Source organism: Haliaeetus albicilla, chromosome 10 (genome assembly GCF_947461875.1).
Source record: "Haliaeetus albicilla chromosome 10, bHalAlb1.1, whole genome shotgun sequence".
Taxonomy (NCBI): Eukaryota; Metazoa; Chordata; class Aves; order Accipitriformes; family Accipitridae; genus Haliaeetus; species Haliaeetus albicilla.
The window spans coordinates 24,104,723-24,124,000 of record NC_091492.1 but is presented as its reverse complement, the minus strand read 5'-3'; the positions used below and the strand labels follow the sequence as shown (position 1 = coordinate 24,124,000).

Below are 19,278 nucleotides of genomic sequence, written 5' to 3'. Positions count from 1 at the left end.
GTGGGGTGCAGCCATAATGGGTGGCCTCAGGGACAGCCCCCACCACCTGAGGGGGGTCCCTAGGGTGCCGTGAGGATGCTCTCAAAACATGACCTCACCCCTGGGGAAACTGGCACGGTGGCAGGGATGCCCCTCTCCCTGTGGGAGCTGGTGGGCCTCCATGCAATGAGTTTACAAGTGCTCAGCCACACTCTGCCCCCCCTCCCTCCCCCAAACACCCCCACTTCGAGCAGGGAACGATGATGAGCTGGGGCAGACACCGGGCTCCTGGAGATGTGAGTTTTATTAATGGCGCCGTGGGGATGGGGGGACATGGACAGGGCATAGAAAAACATGTTGGGGAGCGGCGCCTGGCTCTGGGGTGATGGGCAGCGGCAGCTCCTCCAGCCTGGCCGCAGCCTCTCCTCCTCCATGAGGCTCCGGCCGATGCAGGGGGGCCGGGGGTTACAGGGCAGGAGGGTTAAAGGGGGATGGGAGCAGGACGGAGGGGATGGGGCGGGGGCCACCCCGCAACGTCATTTGAGCTCAGTTGCAGGGAGAGACGAGAAAACGGCTAGAAAAGGAGCAACAATGGGGCCAGAGAAACCCTCCCAGAGACTGGTTTGGGGGGGGGGGTGACGGGGAGGGATGAGGACGGCACGGTCCCGCAGGGACCCCGCAGGTCCCTGGGGAGGGGGGGACCGAGACAGCCCGGGGGGGACAGACCCAAAATTCAGTGGTTGCATCTTCAAATAGAAAAATTACATCAGTGCCCGGGGCTGGGCAGGGCAGCGGTTGCGCAGAGGAAGGTACCAACCAAGGGGCTTCAGGACAGGGTGTGGGGACGCTGGAGCATCCCCGAGGCTGGGGGACCAGGGGCGAGGACCACACCCCACTCCTCGCCGGGTCCCGTGCCACGGGGCGGCCGCTTCCCGGAGTCGGGGGGGCCGCATCCTGGCACCCCCCCTCCACCAGCGGCTGGGTGTCAGGTCCCAGAGTTTGGCTTGATGATGTTCATCAGGGCACTCTTGAGGCTGCCCTTGCTGGGGGAGCGGACGGTGGCCGGGGGATGGGTTGCCTCGGCGGCCTCCCCCCGCAGCTCCATCTCGATGGTCATGACGACTTTGGGGGGCGGGGGGGCCCCGGCGCCTGCCCCCACGGTACCTTCCCTGCCTGCTAACCGCTATTTCTTATCCTTGCGGGCATCTCCCGGGGCTCCCTTGGCTTTCTTCTCGCTCACCGCCTTGGTGCCGCGGCTGTGGTCCAGCATGGCGTAGAGCACGGGTGCCTGCGGGGACAGGGCAGTGTCAGCACCGTGGTACCCCCCTGCTCTGGGGACTTCGCCCCGCAGCCTCTCCTCCCACACCAAAAGGTAGGAGAGGGAATCACCCCCACCCCGGCTGGGCCATTTTGCCCACACAACCGCTCGGTGCTCACCTGCCGGCTGCGCTTGGATGTGTCCTTGGCCGATCGCTGCAGCTTCCCCTTCTCCATGGCACTGAAATTGGGTTGGAAAGGCAAAAAGGTGGCTCAGAAAGGCCAACTCTCCCCCCAGTCCTGCTGGCAGCCCCATTTTGGGGTGGTTTTGCCCCAGTTGGGCAGTGGCGCTCACCTTAGCCGTCGCTGCAGGGCTGCCTGCCGCCGCAGCCAGCAGTAGCGGATGAGATAGACAAGGGCCACCACCACGGCCACCAGCAGCAGAGCCCCGCCGATGATGGAGCCCAGCACGACGCCGTAGCGGGTGGGCACTGTAGGGACACCAGTGCCCCATCAGCCACCCCAGCTGGAGCAGGGAAACTGAGGTGGGGAGGGGACTGCCGGTGCCGTACCTTTCTCAAAGACGTAGAGTGTGACCTGGGAGGACTTGCCCACAATGTCAGGGGGGTTCTTGACATCGCAGGTGAAGGTGCCATTGTCGGTGTAGTCCAGATTGTGGATGACGATGGAGCCGTCCTTGCGGTGGGGGTTGCCCACCCACTCCATCCGTTCCTTGAAGCTGCCCACGTCATCGATGTAGGGCTGTCCCTTGGCATAGTGGAATATCTAGCGATGGGGACAGACACATGGACATTGGGGTCACGGTGGCTCCAAGCACAGCAGGACCACCCCCAGCCCCAAAGCGGAGCAGGTGCTTACAGAGGTGCTGTCGCGAGACCCCTCAGCTTGGAAGTGCCAGGTGATGGAGATGTCCTCGGAGATCCACTCGCTGGACCAGAAGCTGCAGGAGAGGGTGACGTGGGAGCCGACGGTGCCGTACACCTCCCGCTGCGTGTACACGTGGATGGACGATGTCGGGGATGGCCCTGCCAGGGGGCACAAACCCGTCAGCCCCACAGGGGACCCCAGCACAGGGAAGGTATGTATCACCAGGGCTGCTGGCTGGTCTGCGCCCCCACGCTGGCCCCGTGCCCAGCCCCGTGCTGCCGCCAAAGGGCTTTTGTTGGCCTCAGAGAAAGCAGAAGGGCTGGTGAGGGACAGCGGCTCTTTGTGCCACCACGGGTGACTTTGCGGGGAGCCTCCACCCTGGCGTCCCCGTGGCTGGCTCAAAGGGGACCATGTCCTGGCACTGGCTGATACCCGGGGATGCCAGCAGGGCTGGGTCTGGCACCCAGCACCCCTTGCCTGTCCCCAGGGAGGTGGCTGGTGCTGGGACTCCCCTTGCAGCCCTGTGATGGGGACCGGAGCATGGCAGCTGATACAGTCCCCGAGCATTGCCACTACCAGTGATTGGTCCCAAAAGCAGATGTGTGGGTGGCCGCCAGCCCCATGGCCACCTCCCAGGGGTCTGGAGCCCCCCGATACCCCCCAGCATCTGGGATCAGGATTTTGGGACCAGCATCCCCGGTTCTCCATCCCCATCCCCAGCTTACCCAGCGCCAAGAGGAGCCCGGCGAGGAGGAGGAGGCTGCTGCTGCCCCCAGCACCCTGTGACATGGTGGCTGCCTGTCACCGGCTGGCTCCGAGCCGCATGGAGGGCTAGCAGTGCGCGAGGCCCGGTGGTGTGCCGAAGGGTGCCGGCGGGACGGGGGCCGAGGTTTAAGAGCAAGCAGCACCGTATGATGCCGGCGGCGCCCCGGCCTTGGGCCAATGGGCGCCAGGCAGCCAGGGCGGTGGGGGCCAGGGGGTGCTGGGTGCCCCGGGCTGAAAGGGGGCATTTAGTTTGGCAATGGGTGAGGAGGGGGAAGCATGCGGCGGGGGGGGCTGAGCACACAGCACCCTTTGTCCAGCCGCATTCCCGCCCGCAGCGGAGGCGGTTCAGCAGGAATGTGGCCGGAGCCGGAGGGCACCAGCGTATGGCCACGATCCCCGGTTAGTCCCAGGGATGGACCCATCTGGCGGGGCTTGGGGTCTCACGCCAACCACATCACAGGCCACTGCTATGTCCCCTCCTGTCCTGCAGCCACCGGCTGGCTGCTGGCACCCTCCGGTGCGGTCCCTGCTCCTGCCCCACTGTGTGGGGCTCCCTGGCTGGCACTGCCAGCTCCGGCCAAGTGTGCTCCCGGCAGCCTCTGCTCCAGCTTCATTTTGGGGTGAAAACACAGCTTTGAGAGGGTGGTGATGGACAAGGGCACATCCATCCCCGTGGGGTGCAAAGTGGGGAGCCACCAAAGTCCCACCACCCTGTGCAGAGCCCAGGCCAGGAATTTGCACAAGGGCTTTCCAGCTGCTTTGCCATAGGCCGAGGAGCAAGTGGTGTTTTGGGGTGAAAAGCTCCAAAGTGGGGTTTGCCTCAGAAGGTTTTTGAGTTCCCCAGAGAGCTGGTGGCTGGGGGAGGGCAGGCAACAGGGATGGGGACGGGGATGGCACTCGCCCGGGAGCTGCGAGATTTTCCTGCCTCAACGTCCTCCATAGGCTGCAGCTGCAGGCAGGAGGGTCCTGGCGGGCCGGGGAACTGGGGAGCCCCCGTCCTGCTCCCCAGTAGCTCGGGGGGAGACATGGGGGAGTAACGGGCAGTCCTGGGGAGGTTAACGGGCAGCTCTGGGGCTAACAAGAGGGGGTAACGGGCAGCCCCGGGGGTATCGCGTAGCCCTGGGAGGTAACCGGCAACTCTGGGGGTAAGGGGGCGGGGGGTGACAGACAGCTCTGCGGGGTAACGGGCAGCCCCGGTGGGTGTAACAGGCAGCCTGGGGAGGGAAGGGGCAGCTCTGGTGGTAACAGGCAGCTCTAGGGGTAACGAGGCGGGGGTTAACGGGCAGGGGTGGCGGGCAGCCCGGGGGTATTGCGCAGCCCCGGGAGGAACGGGCTGCCCCGGGCGGTGGGGGCGGAAGTGCGTCACGGCCGCTTCCGGTGTGTGTGGCGCTCCAAGATGGCGGCGCTGGCGTTGAGGTGATTCCCGGGAGGGCCGGGCCGGGCGCCGTGGCGGGACCCGCGGCCCCGGGAGCGGCTGCGCGGCGCCGTGGACGGACGGGCCGGCCGGTTGTCCCGTCCCGTCCCGTCCCGTCCCGTCCCGTCGGTGCCGCGGGGCCAGCTCGGCGGAGGGGGGAGGGGCGTCGCGGGGCCGGGGGCGCCCCGGAGCCGCGCACGGAGCCCCGGAGCCGCGCACGGAGCCCCGGCTGGGCCGGGCCGCGGGGTGCCCCATCCCGGGACAGGTCCCTGCCCCGAGCCCGGCGGTGGGTAACGGTCCCCGGTGTGCGGACGGGCCGCGCCGCCCCAGCCGCGACAGCCCCTGGGACCGGTCCCGGTCCCTGCGCCCTCGGGCACGGCCGTTTCGCTGCGGCTTCCAGGGGCTCGGGAAGCGCCGACGCTTTGTGACCCGTCCCTTGCTGCGGTTAAGGCGGAGGACGGGGCCCGTGTCCCTGCCCTCGCCACCCCCCCGCGCCCGGTCCGGCGGCTGCAGGGAGCCGGTGAGGCATTCCCCCTCGGGCGGCTGAACCGTGTGCTGCCCCCGTCGCGGCGAGCCCCGGGCTGCGAACGGCGGAGTGCGGAGCCGGGCCAGGAGCCAGGACCCCCTTGGGCTGCGGGGGGGGAGCCGAGGCCGGGTCGCTCGGCGGGGCTGCGGAGAAGGGTAGTCGTGCTCTTTCCCGGTGCCTGCCTGCAGCTGCTCTCCGTCCCTTGCTCTTGGGGCTCTGGGTGGACAAACGTCCATTTTACCACCCAACCTGTGCTGGGGGGCTGTCCCCCACCTCGCAGGGCCGCCCAACAGGGTGCTGGTGGCTTCATGGGAGCTCAGCGGTCCTGTGCAGGAGCATGTCCCGCCATGCCTGTGGTGCTGAGCAGCCATGGGGAAGGGTGTTGTGTGTGCTTGGCCTGAAGGTACCTCTTCCCATCTGCCACCCACACTGGAAAGTTTTGTGCCTCCTTGAGGCTGTGACCATCCCCCTCCCAGGCCCTGTTTCTGACATTCTCCTCTATTCTCCTCTTTGATATCAGCCTGGAGACAGTGTTTGGGATTTCATTCTCTTAATTTATTCTGTTCTAACGGCAGTCAGAGCCGTCATGCTTTTGTGGAAAGCTCTTTGTTGCGTGTGTGGCTTTGTTTAAAGGCAGGATCTGCCGGCAGCGGGAGAGGCGGGGGGCTCTGATACCTGCTGGGGCGGGGGCCCAGCAGCTGCTGCTTGAAAAACAAGAGAGGAGTTGCTCGCTCTGGTTTGAAGCCTGTGCCTGATAACTTCATCTTGTGTCTGCTTCTGCTTGTCAGATGAAAAAGCATATATAATCGTTTCTCATTTGCCTCCTCCATGGTGAAATCTGAGTGATTTTTATAGACCTGTCTTGCAGGATAAATGTTAATGATGTCTATCGACGTGACACTAAGCTGATGCTGCTCCAGAGCTGTCCCCTGTGACTCCTGAAATTCTCCTCCTGAGCTAATGGAGCTGTGTGGTGGGGCGTGCGCAGCCTGTGCTGTTCCACTGCCAGGTGTTTATATAGACATCTCATTTGAGCTGCTGCTTTACACTTGTCCTTCTCCAGCCCCATGCGAGCGGCTGCGGTCTGTGAAGTCCCCAATAATTAACACTATCTGGGGGTCCCCTGAGTCTTTGCACTGTCCTTGGGTGCAGGGCAGAGCGGGAGTTGGCTGGGGTGCTGTGGGAAGCTCTCGGCAGGGGTCCAGAGGATCCTCTTTTAGGGCTTATTCTTTTTAAAAAAACATGTTTGTCTGTGATCTGGAAGAAAGTGCAAGTTAATGGATGGAGAGCTGGAGAAGTTGCAACAATTTAGAAAATGATAAATAATGAAGAGAACAGGTCCTTGGTACAGAGTGACCTTGATTGGTTAGCTGGAGGGCTGTGTTTTGCAAGCAGTAGTAATACTGAAGCAAGATGTAATGGTTTGCGTCTTAAAAAAAAATATTAAAATTGAGCCAAGAGGATAGGGAGTTTTTGCTGGGGAGTTTAGCTTTGAAAAAATGCAAATGCATTGTGGATTTTATTCTTGTTTTGAATATTGTGTGTGATTAGGAGCCAGTCCTCCCTCTTCCACCACCCTGGCCCCCAGAAGAGGTGTTGACTGGCTTCTGCACAGGGAGAGATGAAGTAGGTTGGGCCTTTTAATCTGGAAAAGAGGACTGAGGGGGCATGAGTGAGGGGTGTAAATCATTAATGGTCTGTGTGTAGAGATTTATCGTTCACCTCCTCTCTCCTGCCCAAGAAGTGGGAGGTGGCAGCTGGCGCTGGTCTGCAGGGGCCAGGACAAGCAAGGAGCTGGTTCTCTGCATCTGGTTAAGCTGTGAGAATTCGTACTGAAAGTTGGGTGGGGGGTTGGGAGGTGACAGTGTGATTTCATGGTGGAAAAGGCCCTTTGTTACGGTCTGAAATCTACTGGCTCAGGAAGTACGTGAGCTGCACATGGTGGGGGGTGCTTCCGTGTGTTTCCTGAGACTTTTCTCTGGGGATCTGTTGTTGGCTGCTCTCGGACACAATGGTGGGCTTGGTGGAGGTTTGGCTGGGCTCAGCCATTGCTGTGTCCTTGTGAAGCTCTCGGTTCAGCTGTCAGGCTGCACTTCAGGGAGGGTGTTGATAAACTAGAGATGGTTCAAAGAAGGGTTTTCAATCAGAAATGTTGCACTGCAGCATGGGGTGGATTCTGCATTGCCGAAAATTTATGCATCCAGGTGGGATGCCTTCCTAAAACCTGCTGTGTTTCAAGTCCAGCCTTTGAACGCAAGGGAGGATTTTGAAAGGAAACATCCTAAAGATCATTTACACAGGAACTCGGAGTGGTTAATAATAATGACTTTTGTTTTGCATTTACACCCGGTAAAGAGCTGACCTCCAGATGTTTTTCCTACCGCATCCTTGAGACCAGCTGTAGGACAAATGAAGAGCAGCAGAGCTTCGTTTATCTACGGCTGTTAATGAAACAGCAGGAGATGCTGGTACAGATGCTTGTGTGTTTGAGAAGATTAATTAGTGTTTGTCGCTGTGCTGGAGATGAGCGTGCCAAACGTTATTACACACCTTGTTCTCGTCGTGTCATCAGGAAAGGCAGCGCTGCCTGTTACACTTTGTCCTGGAGAGGAGCGGGAGCCGCAGATTCCAGCCCACATCTGCAAACGCTCGAGCTGCACTGGGCCGGGGGCCTGTTCTTCCCCGTTCCTGGAGAGATGCCCTTGAATGTCAGAGTCGCAGTTACTACAATCGCTCTGCAGAGAGTGGCTCCCACTCCTTCGGGCACCACAAAATCCCTTTTTACCTCCTGCCCTGGGCCTCGGCGTGGCTGAAATGCTGTGTGCTCTGGGCTGTGGCAGTGACCTCCCATCTCATGGGTGCTTGGAGCTTAACGAGTGGCGACGGTGAAATGCTGTAATGAAAACAAGTGTTTGAAGGAGGGGGAGGTGATGTCTTCATCTTGGACACGCAGAGAGCTGTGGCCTGAATCAGCCCTTTCTGCGGAGCTTGGCAGATGCGCCTTTCTGGGGATGTGTGCCACCCGCCCCGATAATTGCCATAGTGAAAGTGAAAAATGGACTGCCTCAGCGTAGCTGTGAGCTTAGAGTGCTGTTTATGTCTGTCTTACAAACAAGGTATTACAGCTGAGCAGACTAATTGCAGGGTGTTGTAAAGAATGAACCCCTGGGCAGCGTCTAGAGACTCTAGTTAAGAGCTCAGTGTAGGAGAGAGATTTGTCGAGGAACAGCCCAGAACCTCTCGTGTTAAGATTTATTTTAAGATATGAACCGCTGAAATGGCGAATCCCCTCCCTGGCCCCATCTTGCTGGCATTTTCAGGCATTTATTTGGCACTCACAAAGCCTTTCTGTCTTCTCTCTTGCAGATGTGTCGGTCGGCGGTGCCTGCTGGCTCGGCTTGGCCCCAGCCTTGCTGTGCGACAGTGAGTCCGAGGTTTTATTGAGAGTAACGGGATTAAGTTCTTCCTGGAGGGATCCCATCTAAGGCTTTGGGGCATGTGTGCGCTCCATCCACTTAGTAATTCTGGTCGATTAACGCTATGTTTTGGCTGGGCACTTACCACCTCACGCCACCACGAAGGCACGGCCTATTTGCAGAGGGGCTGGAGCTTGTGACCGGGAATGAAGGGAGAGCCTGGCTGGCTGCTGAGGTGGGCCTGGGTCTCTAGTGGGGGTGGCCGTACCCCTGTTGCCCCTCTGTGCCGCTCTGTGCGACAGCTTTGCACCTGAGGAGGGATGGGAGCAGCAGAAGCCCTGTTGTTCTTGTGCTTCGTGCTGCCGGGCTTAGGGAGAAATAGTTATTTTCTGCTAAATTGGGCTGTAAGTGTAATTGCTGTATAATCTCAGGAACATTAAATTACAAGCTCTTTATTTGGTACAGTGTGCAATTACCGTGGCAGTAAAGAGCAGGTTGCATGTTATCAGTATTATATAATGTGTTATCTGATATCCTATACCCTGATTTGGGTGGTGCTGGGGGGGGTGGCTCAGCTCTGCTGGCTGAGTGGATTCCAGCGTGGCAGCTTCCCATCCTGCATGTTATTATTCACTCGGGAGAGCTGGCAGCGATCCTCTCCTCACCCGGGTCTGTGCACAGCTGGAGCCGTTCTTTGTGCTGCTGTAGTCAAGGTCAGCCAGGAGCTCACATCCTGTGAGATGGAAAGCTGCTGCAGCAAAGCCTGGTGGAGCGGGCAGGGGTAAAATGCTGGCCATCTCCCTGCACCTTCTGTCTCCCTCTTCTTTTGCAGTGTTGTCCCGATGGGAACGACAGCCAAGGAGGAGATGGCCCGCTTCTGGGAGAAGAACACCAAGTCCAATCGTCCCTTGTCCCCTCACATCACCATTTACAAGTAAGAGCCTCTTGGCCTCCTCAGCTTCACACTGGGACACCTCTGGGCTCTGGCACACAACAGCCCCGTCCCCGGAGGCACCCTTGGGTGGGAGGGCTGTGCGTGTTCCCATTGTCACTTCAGGCAGAGGATGGGGAGACCCTCTACATTGTGCTGTGAACCGTCTGAGCTGTGTGTGGGAATCACAGTCTCCCCCACGGAGTGATGACACTCACTGTTTTCATACGGGGTGTTGCAGAGGGGTACAGTCCCCCCAGAGCTGTGCCTCAGGGTGCTCGGGCAGGGCAGCATTTTGTTGAAAGGCAGCCGCCTCCACGGAGGGTGGTTGGACAGAATGGTGTGTCCCGTTGCAGAGTTGGCAGTCCTTGGGGTGGAGGCAGGAGGCCAACTCGGGGGTCTTGTGTTCCCTCCTCAGAGAGGTGGCTGCTGCTCTGGGGCCACCTCTGTCAGTTTTCCAGGTTCCCTTGTTTATCCATGAGCCTGGATGCCCAAACGCTGCCCTTTTCTTCCTAAACTGCAGGAGCCTTACAGTCTTCTCCTGTTTCATCTCCCTTTAAGCTTTCTCAGCAGACGCCCTTCCCCTTCCCAAACTCATGCCAGTGGCATTTGCCATTCCCAAGCTGCCTCTGCAAATTCCCGTGTCTCTCCCCTTTTGCTCTGGCTGGATTCCTTGAATAACTCTGAGTGCAGAAATACCCACCCAGCAACACGGAGCTGTCTAGGAATAGATGGGCTGTGCTTTGTCCTGCGGCCTTGGAGGCCTCCCTGGTGTTGTGCCCTGTTTTGCTGACGAGGTTGGTTGTTTTGCAGGTGGTCCCTGCCCATGGCGATGTCCATCACACACCGGGGCACCGGCGTTGCGCTGAGCTTAGGTGCGTGCATCTCCCACGTGCTTGTGGCGACGGAGGGTGGGGGCTGCAGGAGGGAAGACCCCTGTGACTGATTCAGAGACGTGACTCCAGGCAGATGTTTTCTCCCCTCTGTCCCCAGCTTCAGCAGTGGGTTTTCTCTTGGGAAACCTGTGCTTTGTCCTCTGCCTTTCTCTGTCCCCTGAATATCTCCCTATCCCCATTTCTCTGTCCCCAGGTCCTCTTGTGCTGTGAGTGACTCCAGTGCTGCAAAGGCAACGATACTCCCCCATATGTAAAAGCCTTCGAAGCCTTTGCAGCACTTGGCTTGGCCTGGCTGCTTTCTTCTGGGCCTCCCCCAGCCTGGAAAAGGCTGATCAGCTGCTCTAGGTCTCAGCTCTTTTCTTCTGTGGCTATTTTTTTCTGGTTTATCCTTACAGGAGACACTGTGTGAGGGAAAGACTGTCAGGCAGGCAGAGCATAGTGGATTTTCCTTAGGACAGGTGGAGTTTTTCAGCTTCCTGGGAGTGGCTGCTGCTTTCCCAGAGATCCTAGTGGGGGAGAAGGCGGCACCAGCATTGAAACCAATAAACTCCCTCCAGCAATTTGACTTGCATGGTTTGACTAAGGACATCTAACTGTGAAAGGCTGTTTTATTTCCATTAATGCCCTCTCATGGCAGCAGGAAGGTGCTTCTTTGGTAGCTCCCTGTTGGGGGGAGGCGGAGCTGGGTTGGTGTTTGCAGAAGGGCAGAGAGTGAAGGGACTCAGAAAAGATGTGCAGGACTGAGGACTTGTGTTCTTTACTTGGCAGAGGGAGAGGGAGCAGCGAGGGCTGCAGCCTGCCCTTCCCAGCCTGGCTCCTGTGAGGGCTTGGGAGTTGAGCTCCTAAAAAAGGACACCCATGTGTCCTCCTGCTGTGGTCCCCATCCAGCTTGCTGTCAGACAGGCCGAGCTGGCAGGTTCACTGTTGCCTTTCTGCTCTGAGCTATCAGCCTCTGCTGGAGGGGAAATCGTCCCTTCCTAGGCCGATCGAGCATGAAGGAACATCGCTTCTACCGACCACAGCTCAGCAGCCAGGAGAAGGAGGGAGAAGTGTTCAACTCCTCTCTGTCAAGGCCTATAATTACAGGAGCCTCTGACTTCCTGCGCTTCTTGCAGGGTGAACACAAAGGCCATTGAGGAGACAAGTGGCTGAGTGAGGAAGCAGCTGGTTGACTTGTGCTGCCAGCGCCGGCCTCAGCCGAGGTGCTCGAGTTAGCGTGCTGCAATGTAATCAGGCGCTATTGAGCGGAGGCTGAATTGCAACTTGGCTGACTGCTGGCTGCTGTCGTTCCCATTCTTCTGGCAGCACCATCTGGAGGAACCCTCTTGGCCTAGAAATGAGGAGGAGAAGCTGCTGTGGCTCCTGCAGCTAGCGCAGCCACATGTGTCAGGCTACCTCTTTGTCTGCTGGTTCCTTTGCTGGTCTCCGCCGAGGCAGCCTCGCTAGATCACTGCCTGTGTCAGTGGCTGGCAGCGGAGGGGTTTCTGTCCCAAGATGTCAATCTGGAGACTTCGCTGAAGAGCTGCCACTTTACGTTTCTGAACTTCATTGTTCCTTTATCCCTGAATTTGGGCTGGTTTGGCTGCAACTGCATGAGGTCACACCAGTTTGGTCTCTGGGTGTTGTATGAGTAATGCAGCCCCCGGTGCAGGACCCAGATTCAGAGCGTTGCTGCCCCAGTTTGAGTCCTCAGCACCCCAGGATACACTGTCACAGTGCAGCTGGCGCTGCCACCAGACGGGCAGAGCCCTTCTCCCTCCTTCTTCTTCCGCACGCCACCATGAGCTGATGGTGGTTCAGGCCAGGTCACCAAACCAGAGACGTAGAGGTGGCCTGGGGCTCTCTGGCCAGTGAGGGGTTGGAAATGCTTCTGCGGGCTTGACCTGCGGGCTTTGTGTTCCTCAGGAGTCTCCCTCTTCAGTCTGGCTGCCCTGCTGCTCCCAGAACAGTTTCCCCACTACCTGGCCATGGTGAAGTCGCTGAGCCTGGGGCCCGCTCTCATCTACTCTGCTAAGTTCGCTCTGGCTTTCCCCTTCTCCTACCACACCTGGAATGGAGTCCGACACCTTGTGAGTAGCCTCCACAAGGGGCCAAGGGTGTGAGGGAAGGGAAGCATCTGGCTGCGGGAGCGCCAGGTGCGGCGTCTGGGAAGGTGCCCTTGGAAATGGGAATTAGTCACCTCGAGTGCTTCAGAACCTCAGTGCTATTTTTGGGTACATTTAAGTTGCAAAGAGCATTGCTACGCTGCTACTTCACCGGGCGGCACAGCTGGCTGAAGCATCCCACCGCGTCTGCTCGGCTGCAGGAGATGGACGAGGCGTGGCGGGAGCAGTGTTACAGCCAGGAGATGTGTCTGCAGAGCTGTGGGTGTGAGCCCTGCAGAGGTGCCACCCATTGCTCGTTATCTCACTCTCATCATGCAGCCGTTGCGCTGTGATCTTCCAATGCTTTATAATATTTAATGAGCCCAGATGTGTGGCAGAGGATTGGAGATGGCGCTGCCAGCGCAGAGAGTAACCTGTGATGTTTGCACTGGGCTGAAGTGAGGAACAAGCAGCTCCGTTCAGCTGAGCTTCCTGTGTTTGATGAAGAGAGCTGAGAGTTTCTTGCTGGGAACAGTACAAGATGTGCTGCTTTTTGAGGTTGATTTTGTGTTTTCTGTAGCTCCAAATAGGTTAGGTTTTACGGGAGCAAATTGCAAAGGCAGCTGGCCCAGAGCATGACACGATCCTTCTGCTCTGGGTGGGGGGAGCATCACGTGTGGAGCCGTGCTGCGGGTGCTGATGGCTCCCAGTGTTTTCAGCATGGAAACACGAGACTCAAGCACTTTTCGATGTTGTATCCTCTACCCGGGAGCAGCCATTAACGAGGTGCTCATGTCAGAGTGCTGGGAGGCGCCTGGCTGAGCTGTTGTGGTGAGCAACAGCCATGTGCTGTGAGAGGAGCCCCCTCTGTGGGTCCTTGGGGCAGGTGCTCACTGGCTGGCAGTGCTGTGAGCGCTCATTACCTGCTTTTCAAGTACTTGGCCTCGGACAAGGTCTTGGGGCATGGGGCCTGCAGCTGGCTGAGCCCTGCTCGCTCATGGAGACGCTGTTGGGCAAATGGAGCAGTCATAACTGGCTGCTTGTTCAGAGCGTCATGAGTCGAATGTGTGCTGAAGTCTCTGACTGCACGTATATATTAGGATGCCAATTAAATTGTCTTGAGAAGGAAACCAGCAGCACTGGCCCCTGGCTGTGTTCAGCAGCGCAGCCCATCAGTGACAGAAGGGGAGTCAACAGGGAGCAGGTTCAGTTTAGTGCCTCTGCCCCAGATGCTTCTCTGCTTTGAGCCCTGGATCTTGGTGGCAGGCTGGGAGGAGGCGTGTGCTCCCCAGGCTGCCCTCAGCCATCCCACTTTCGCTTGGCCAAAGTCAGGTGAGAGGTGCAAACCCACCTGCGATACCAGGGAACCGAGGACACCCACCTCCAGGGTACCATTCCAGCATCCCTCCCTGCCATCTGGGCTCAGCCTGGCCTCCACAGCTCACACCATACCCAGGGGCATACACAGAGGGGCTGGGGGCTGAGGCTCATCCCCGCCTGCTCGGCTCTGCCCATGGGGATATTGGTGCTGCCTCAGATCTGCAGCTTGCGCTGTGCTTTATAACCTATTTCTGTCAGGAGGAGAGAAGCAAGCAGAGAGCAGCTGCTGCTTTTGAAGTGAACCTGGCGCGCTGCGGCTGTTGGGCATTAGGGAGAGCTCACAGGCGGCTTTGCTGATAGGTGTGGGGGCCTGGTGGGGGATAAGCTTCCTCTGGCACGGTGCACATGTGCCTGCACCCAGGGAGACCCCTGCCTGTTGCCCTGCACCGATGGACGCTTGTAGCCCTCTCTCCAGTCTGTACCTGGTGGTCCAAAGGTTGTTTTTTGGGGTGGTCTTGCTAGCTTTTATCAGAAAGAAGGTGCCTTTCTGCCTGTATCCGGCACATCCCCCGTCAGGGACCATCCCAGCCCTGTTGAATTAACCCTGCTGTGTCTCTTCTCTCCCGCAGGCATGGGACATGGGGAAGGGGTTCAAGATCCCCCAGGTCAACCAGTCTGGGGTGCTGGTCCTGATCTTGACCCTGCTTTCCTCCGCGGGCCTTGCAGCAATGTGAAGGTACCTCCTGGTTGATGGCCTCCCTTTTTTTTTTTTTTTTGGAAGATTTGCTCCGTCCTGGCCCACCTCAAGACACGCGTGGAGAGGGAGGCAGGAGGATAGGCTCCTGAGTAACTACAAATCTTTGGGGAAGGTGGCGCTTCCCCTCCTTGCAAATCTCGTGGATGATCAGAGTTGCTTTTCATAAGCCTGGGTGATGTGCTAGCCCCCTCTTAGTGGTGGGGGGTAGAGGGCAGGCTGTCTCCTGCTGTGCCATACACCCGAGCAGCCACAGAAAGCCAGGCACAAATTGACAGCCAGTCCTGGCACGTTCGGTCGCTCACAGAGAGCTGCCTAGCTTCTTCCAGGCAAACTCCGGGGCGTTTCTTTTCTCTGCTCTGTCCCCAAGCTTGAGACAATGCTGAATCTGTGTCCCCGCAGGTCCGAGTGGGCTTGGGGACGGCTGGTTGTGCATGTGTAGGCCCAGCACAGGACAAGCATCTCCATTGAGGCAGCCTGTGCCAGGGCAGGGAGAGCAGGCGGAGCTGCCAACGCCAGCACCCGTGAGGGGAATGGGTGATCGGTGGTGTCCAGGTGCCATACTGGCCATGGGACTCTGTACTTTCTGAGCCCAGCAGCATGAGCCAGCTGGGATGGGGTGCTCAGACCTGCAAAGGTTCAACCCCCCACTCCTTATCCTTGACTGTCACAATTCAGCCAGCTTTGGGGCTCTGGAGCCCCTGCCAGTGAAAAATGTCCAATTTTCCCGTTAGGAAGTTACTCTGTCTCTGGCACAGTGGGAGGGACATGGTTTTCCAGTTGTGTGTTGCCACCAGCTCTCGTTTCAGCACTTGTCACTCGTCTGTCTTTGCAATAAAGCAGCCTTGATCCTTCACACTGAACCATTGAGTTTGTTGTCTGTGCTTGACGCTTAACTGAGGCAAAGTTGGCTGGGAAGGGGTGTTTTGCTTTGAGAGCCAAGGAGTTGCCACTTCCCAGAGGAGCTGGGTGATGGAAAAACAAACTCTTGGCAGCATTTAGAGGCAGGTGTAGTGCCTGACCTTTGGAGCTGGGGGTGCAGGGTTGACTTGTCTGTGAAATGCTGCCAGCTCAGCAGAAAGGAATTTCCTACCTGGACTGCGGTTGTTTGTGCTGGTACAAACACCTGCGCGAGGTCCAGGAGCTTTTGCTCAAATTGGCCAATTTTCAACATTTTCCACTGGGAGCAAAGCTTTGCAAAGAGGACAGTCCCCATCAGGAGCTTTGTCCCACTTTCCTGCCCCAGCGAGGGTCTTGGCTCTGTTTCAGGAAGAATCCTTGCTCACATCATCAGCTGGCAAAACATCAGCTTTATGGGGAACATCTCTCCTCATTGGGCTTTTGATGGAGACCTGAAGTGGCAGGAGGGGAGCTGGTCCAATAACGTGCTGCAACATCCCTCACACTGGCCAGGCTTGTTTCCATGTGACTGCTTTTACTTCCACCACTGATCCGAGCCCTGTCCTTCCCGCTCACTCAGCTCCTCTTTGTGCCTGCTGGACCTAACAAATCTGCCACTCCTTTAATTAGCAGAAGGCACTGCAGCCCTGAGGGGATGTGGAACCTCAGAGATGAGAAATCATGAAGGAGGAAAAACTGTCTGCTGTCAGCGTAGCAGAGGGAGAAGACTTACTGCTGAATCCCGTTTGGTGTAGCCGCATGTCCCAGCAGGAGAGAGCTTCTCCTGGGTGAAAATGAATGTATTTTAGCTTTAAACCAATTACTTCCTGCAGTTGCTGAAATGGCTTTTATTTGGAACCCACTTCTGCTCACTAATGAGCTATTCTGTGGTGTATGCCAGCTGCTAACAAAGTTAGACTTTGCTGCGTCTGTCAGCTGTGCTTCACAGACTTTATTTCCCTTTTGTGAGCAGTGGCAGGGGGCTGGCAGCACTGCCCCATGGCTGGGGCAGATGGGAAACACCACCAGACCTGCCTGCCCCCCCGCAAGAGACCAGTAAAGGAGTGGATGAAACTAGCCTGCAATGGCAGGGTTTCTGCTGCTCGGCTTGGGGAGAGGCCGGGTGAGCCGTGCGTGGCTCCAGTCCTCCGGCTGGTCCCATGCTTCCAGCATGAGATGCTATTAAATGGGAAGAGCTGAGATACAACCAGAGAGGGCACCACATCCAACACAGAAGCACCGCGCAGACTCACACAGCCTGGACTGGTCTGGGGCTCTGCCCTGAGCTACTGAAACCAAACACAAGGATTTATTTTTCTTTAAACCTCTATTTTTCCAATTGCCACGAAAGCACAAGTGCAGGCCATGTGGTCTCCCAGTGTCAGCCTCACTCAGGCTTCTTTGACGCATTCCCCTTCCTCACCCTTGGGGGTAGGAAGGTGTTTTCTGTTGGTATGCACGTCCAAAGGGGTGGATGGTTGGCAGGAGAGGCTGGGAGCAGCTGGGGAGGGGAAGGGAGGGGAGCAAAGCCAGCTCACAGCACAGTGCGAGATGGCTGCCTGGCTCTTGCATCTGCAGTGCTTCCTCCAGGACTCGCCTCTCCCCATCCCGCACAAGGTGATGCCCTGAGCCTGGGGGATCTGCCCCCCTGCGGCTCAGCTTCTGCAGAGCCCCCCTGGCTGGGAGCGCAGACCTGTGGCAGGGTGGCTTGCCGAGGGCTGGCCTCCCTCAGAGCAGGGTGGATCAAGGCTGGGATTTTGGGCAAGCCGGCGTCCCCGTGTCGGAGGTCTGTCACAGCAGACTGGTGGGAGTGTGGGGTCTGTCCCTCATGTTTGGCCTGCTGGGAGCAAGGCTGGCGTGCAGCTGGGGGTTCTGGGGACGCGTTTGCCTTCAGCCGGACCTCTGTGCAGCTGGGCTTGTGGGAGAGCAATGCCGCAGCTCCTGCTCCTGGGCCAGGTGGCTCCTCTAGCGGTGCCCCGGGTGGGGGCCCAGCAGGCTGGATACCCTGGCTGGATGACTGACTGCTCCTTTGGGAAGGTTCCTTGGCAGTTTGTGTGTCCGACCAAGGCTCCTGGGGCTGCGGAAGGGAGACGTGTGCTATGCTCGTGGTGCAAAGATGGGGACGGGGGGCAGTGGGAGAAGGGGGCAGTGACTGGACCGGACAGAAATGCTGGGGCAGGTGGGTCTGGGCCAGCCCCCGCTGCTGTGGAGGGGTTCGCTGCAGGGCCAGGCTCTGTGCTGGGCTCACCCAAGCACTTGGGGCAGGGGCTGGTCTGCCCGGGGACAAGGTGCTGTTGCTGCAGTCCCCAGCGAAAAGCAGGGAGTGGAAAAGGAGTGCTGGGAGGTCCAGGAACCCCTCCACATCAGGGCAGTCCCTATTCTTGGATGCTTTTCTATGGGAGGAGAGCGGTGGCTTGTGAGCTCCTCCTGCCGGCGCTGCATCAGCCACGGCGGCCCAGGCACCCTGCCTGCAGTGGAGCCTGGATTTGGGGTGAAGCGGAGGGAGCCCCATCCTGAGAGCAAGGGGAGGTGGTGGCCCAAGCATTGGGCACTGCCTCGTTGTACAAAACACCCCTGAAATCTGCTCGTGGGCCATCGCCAGCCCTAGAAACCCTCTCCCAGAATTCGCCTCCTGCAGCGCAGGGACCACCGTGATTTGCACCAGCTCATGAAGCCACCCTTGGAGATGTCTGTGGGCCACACTGGAGCCCCAATGGGCTCCTACCTTCCCGGTGATCTCCGTCCAGAGGCCATTGCAGGCGTGGGTCAGGGCAGTGGGCTGGCGGATCCTGTCCATGAGCTGCATGGCAGCAGTGGCCGACCGGGAGGTCAGGTCCAGCCTGGCTGGGGGAATCCTTGGCGGCATGTCCCAGGTCCCCACAAATGTGCCCCATGGGGAGGCCTAAGAGGAAGAGGGGGAGGGGAGGGTGTTGGGGCTCCAGGGAGCCCCGGTGCAGGCTGAGGGGCAGGAGGAGTCACCTCCAGCCCCCCACAGGTGCCCGTGGATCTGGCTCACCTGGGAGCGGGGCACGGTGGGGAGCAGGTGCCCCCGGTCATCCGCGATGATCAGCGTGGAGCCCTCCCGCAGCAAGGGGCGCTGGGGGAGCAGGGGGTGGAAATATGGCCAGGAGTCCTGGGGGGTGGGGTCCAGTCTGGGGTTGGGGGGGGTCCTGGGGGTCCAGGCCGGGGCTGGGAGGGTCCCAGGGGTCTGGGCCAGGGCTGAGGGGGGCCCCAGGGGGGACTGGGCCAGAGCTGAGGGGATCCCAGGGAGTCCTGGGGGTCCAGGCTGGAACTGAGGGGTCTCGGGGGGTCCAGGCTGGGGCTGAGGGGGGTCCTGAGAGTCCTAGGCAGGGTCTGGGCCAGAGCTGAGGGGGGTCCCGGGGGTCTGGGCTAGGGCTGAGGGGGGTCCCGGGGGGTCCTGGTGGTCCAGGCCGGGGCTGGAGGGAGTTCTGGGGCGGTCCTGGGGGTCCCAGGGCACATCCAGGCCAGAGCTAAGGGGGGTCCGGGCTGTGTCTGAGGGGGGTCCCAGGGGGTCCTTGGCGTCCAGGCCGGGGCTGAAGGGGTCCCGGGGTGTCCTAGGGGTCCGGGCTGGGGCTGGGGGAGGTCCCGGGGGGGGGCCGGTCCGGGCCGGGAGTACCTGCCGGCCGGTCCGGGGCACGCTCCAGTTCTGCAGGCGGTGGGGCCTGAAGGCGTCCTCGTACTGCGGGGAGAGCGGGGCCGGTGAGAGCCTGGACCGGCACCGGCACCGGCACCGGCACCGGGCCCCCTCCGCGACCCCACCTGCCCCGCGCCGTAGCGGGCCGCCATACGCCGCGCGCGCCGGCTCCTGGCAACCGCCCCGCGTGACGTCGCGCCGCGCGCTCCCCCTAGCGGCCGCGGCGGGCGCTGCCGGCGGGGCGGGGCGGGGCAGGCGGGGGCGTGGCCCGTGACGTCCGCGCCAGCTGTTCCGCGCCGCGGCCGGGGCGAGGTGGCGGGTCCCGGTGCCGGTGCCCACCGGGGGGGAGGAGCCCGGGCTGGGGCTGGAGCGATGGCGGGGTCAGGGTCGGGGTCGGGTAAGGGAGCGAAGGGCCGGGGTTCGGGTTCAGGCTCTGGCTGAGCCAGGACTGAGGTCGGGCTCAGGGCCGGGAGTTACGGCTGCGGCCGGGCCG

At 59.7% G+C, this 19,278-nt stretch overlaps 3 protein-coding genes across 7 annotated transcripts; 1 reads left to right on the top strand and 2 right to left on the bottom strand.

The window, feature by feature from the left end:
- Positions 1-265: 265 nt before the first annotated feature.
- On the bottom strand, positions 266-3,088 carry MPZ (myelin protein zero). Its single transcript, XM_069794084.1, is given in 6 exon segments — positions 266-1,267; positions 1,417-1,477; positions 1,592-1,727; positions 1,809-2,022; positions 2,116-2,282; positions 2,850-3,088. Coding segments are annotated over 6 exon segments (945 nt in total). The 5' UTR covers positions 2,914-3,088; the 3' UTR covers positions 266-964.
- A 1,129-nt stretch (positions 3,089-4,217) lies between these two features.
- On the top strand, positions 4,218-15,093 carry SDHC (succinate dehydrogenase complex subunit C). Of its 2 annotated transcripts, none has more exons than XM_069794104.1 (6): positions 4,218-4,305; positions 8,196-8,252; positions 9,078-9,179; positions 9,990-10,051; positions 11,978-12,141; positions 14,106-15,093. In XM_069794104.1, exons 1-6 carry the CDS (start codon positions 4,286-4,288, stop codon positions 14,208-14,210), a joined length of 510 nt encoding a protein of 169 aa, XP_069650205.1. In that variant the 5' UTR covers positions 4,218-4,285; the 3' UTR covers positions 14,211-15,093. The 2 variants fall into 2 exon arrangements, with proteins under 2 accessions (XP_069650205.1, XP_069650206.1); XM_069794105.1 differs by lacking the exon at positions 4,218-4,305 and adding an exon at positions 7,274-7,297.
- Positions 15,094-15,494: 401 nt separating this feature from the next.
- Positions 15,495-18,971, bottom strand: CFAP126 (cilia and flagella associated protein 126). 4 transcript variants are annotated; one of them, XM_069794088.1, is made up of 5 exons: positions 18,911-18,971; positions 18,768-18,830; positions 18,147-18,263; positions 17,856-18,032; positions 15,495-15,914 (listed from the first exon to the last, which is right to left on the bottom strand). In XM_069794088.1, the coding sequence occupies exons 1-5, from the start codon at positions 18,935-18,937 to the stop codon at positions 15,837-15,839; spliced, it is 462 nt and encodes a 153-aa protein (XP_069650189.1). In that variant the 5' UTR covers positions 18,938-18,971; the 3' UTR covers positions 15,495-15,836. The 4 variants fall into 4 exon arrangements, with proteins under 4 accessions (XP_069650189.1, XP_069650186.1, XP_069650187.1 ...); XM_069794085.1 differs by lacking the exon at positions 15,495-15,914 and adding an exon at positions 16,443-17,207; XM_069794086.1 differs by lacking the exon at positions 15,495-15,914 and adding an exon at positions 16,443-17,207 and having other exon boundaries at positions 18,147-18,227.
- Positions 18,972-19,278: the final 307 nt, after the last annotated feature.

Bases quoted from the DNA above. Each gene is read 5' to 3' on its own strand.
- SDHC (XM_069794104.1), top strand. From the start codon at position 4,286: ATGGCGGCGCTGGCGTTGAG. The intron at 10,052-11,977 runs GTGCGTGCATCT...TGTGTTCCTCAG, and splicing joins CGGCGTTGCGCTGAGCTTAG to GAGTCTCCCTCTTCAGTCTG. The intron at 12,142-14,105 runs GTGAGTAGCCTC...TCTCTCCCGCAG, and splicing joins GGAATGGAGTCCGACACCTT to GCATGGGACATGGGGAAGGG.
- CFAP126 (XM_069794085.1), bottom strand. From the start codon at position 18,937: ATGGCGGCCCGCTACGGCGCGGGGCAG. The intron at 18,264-18,767 runs GTACTCCCGGCC...CCCACCCCCCAG, and splicing joins TGCCCCGGACCGGCCGGCAG to GACTCCTGGCCATATTTCCA. The intron at 17,208-17,855 runs GTAGGAGCCCAT...TCCCTTCCGCAG, and splicing joins GGACGGAGATCACCGGGAAG to CCCCAGGAGCCTTGGTCGGA.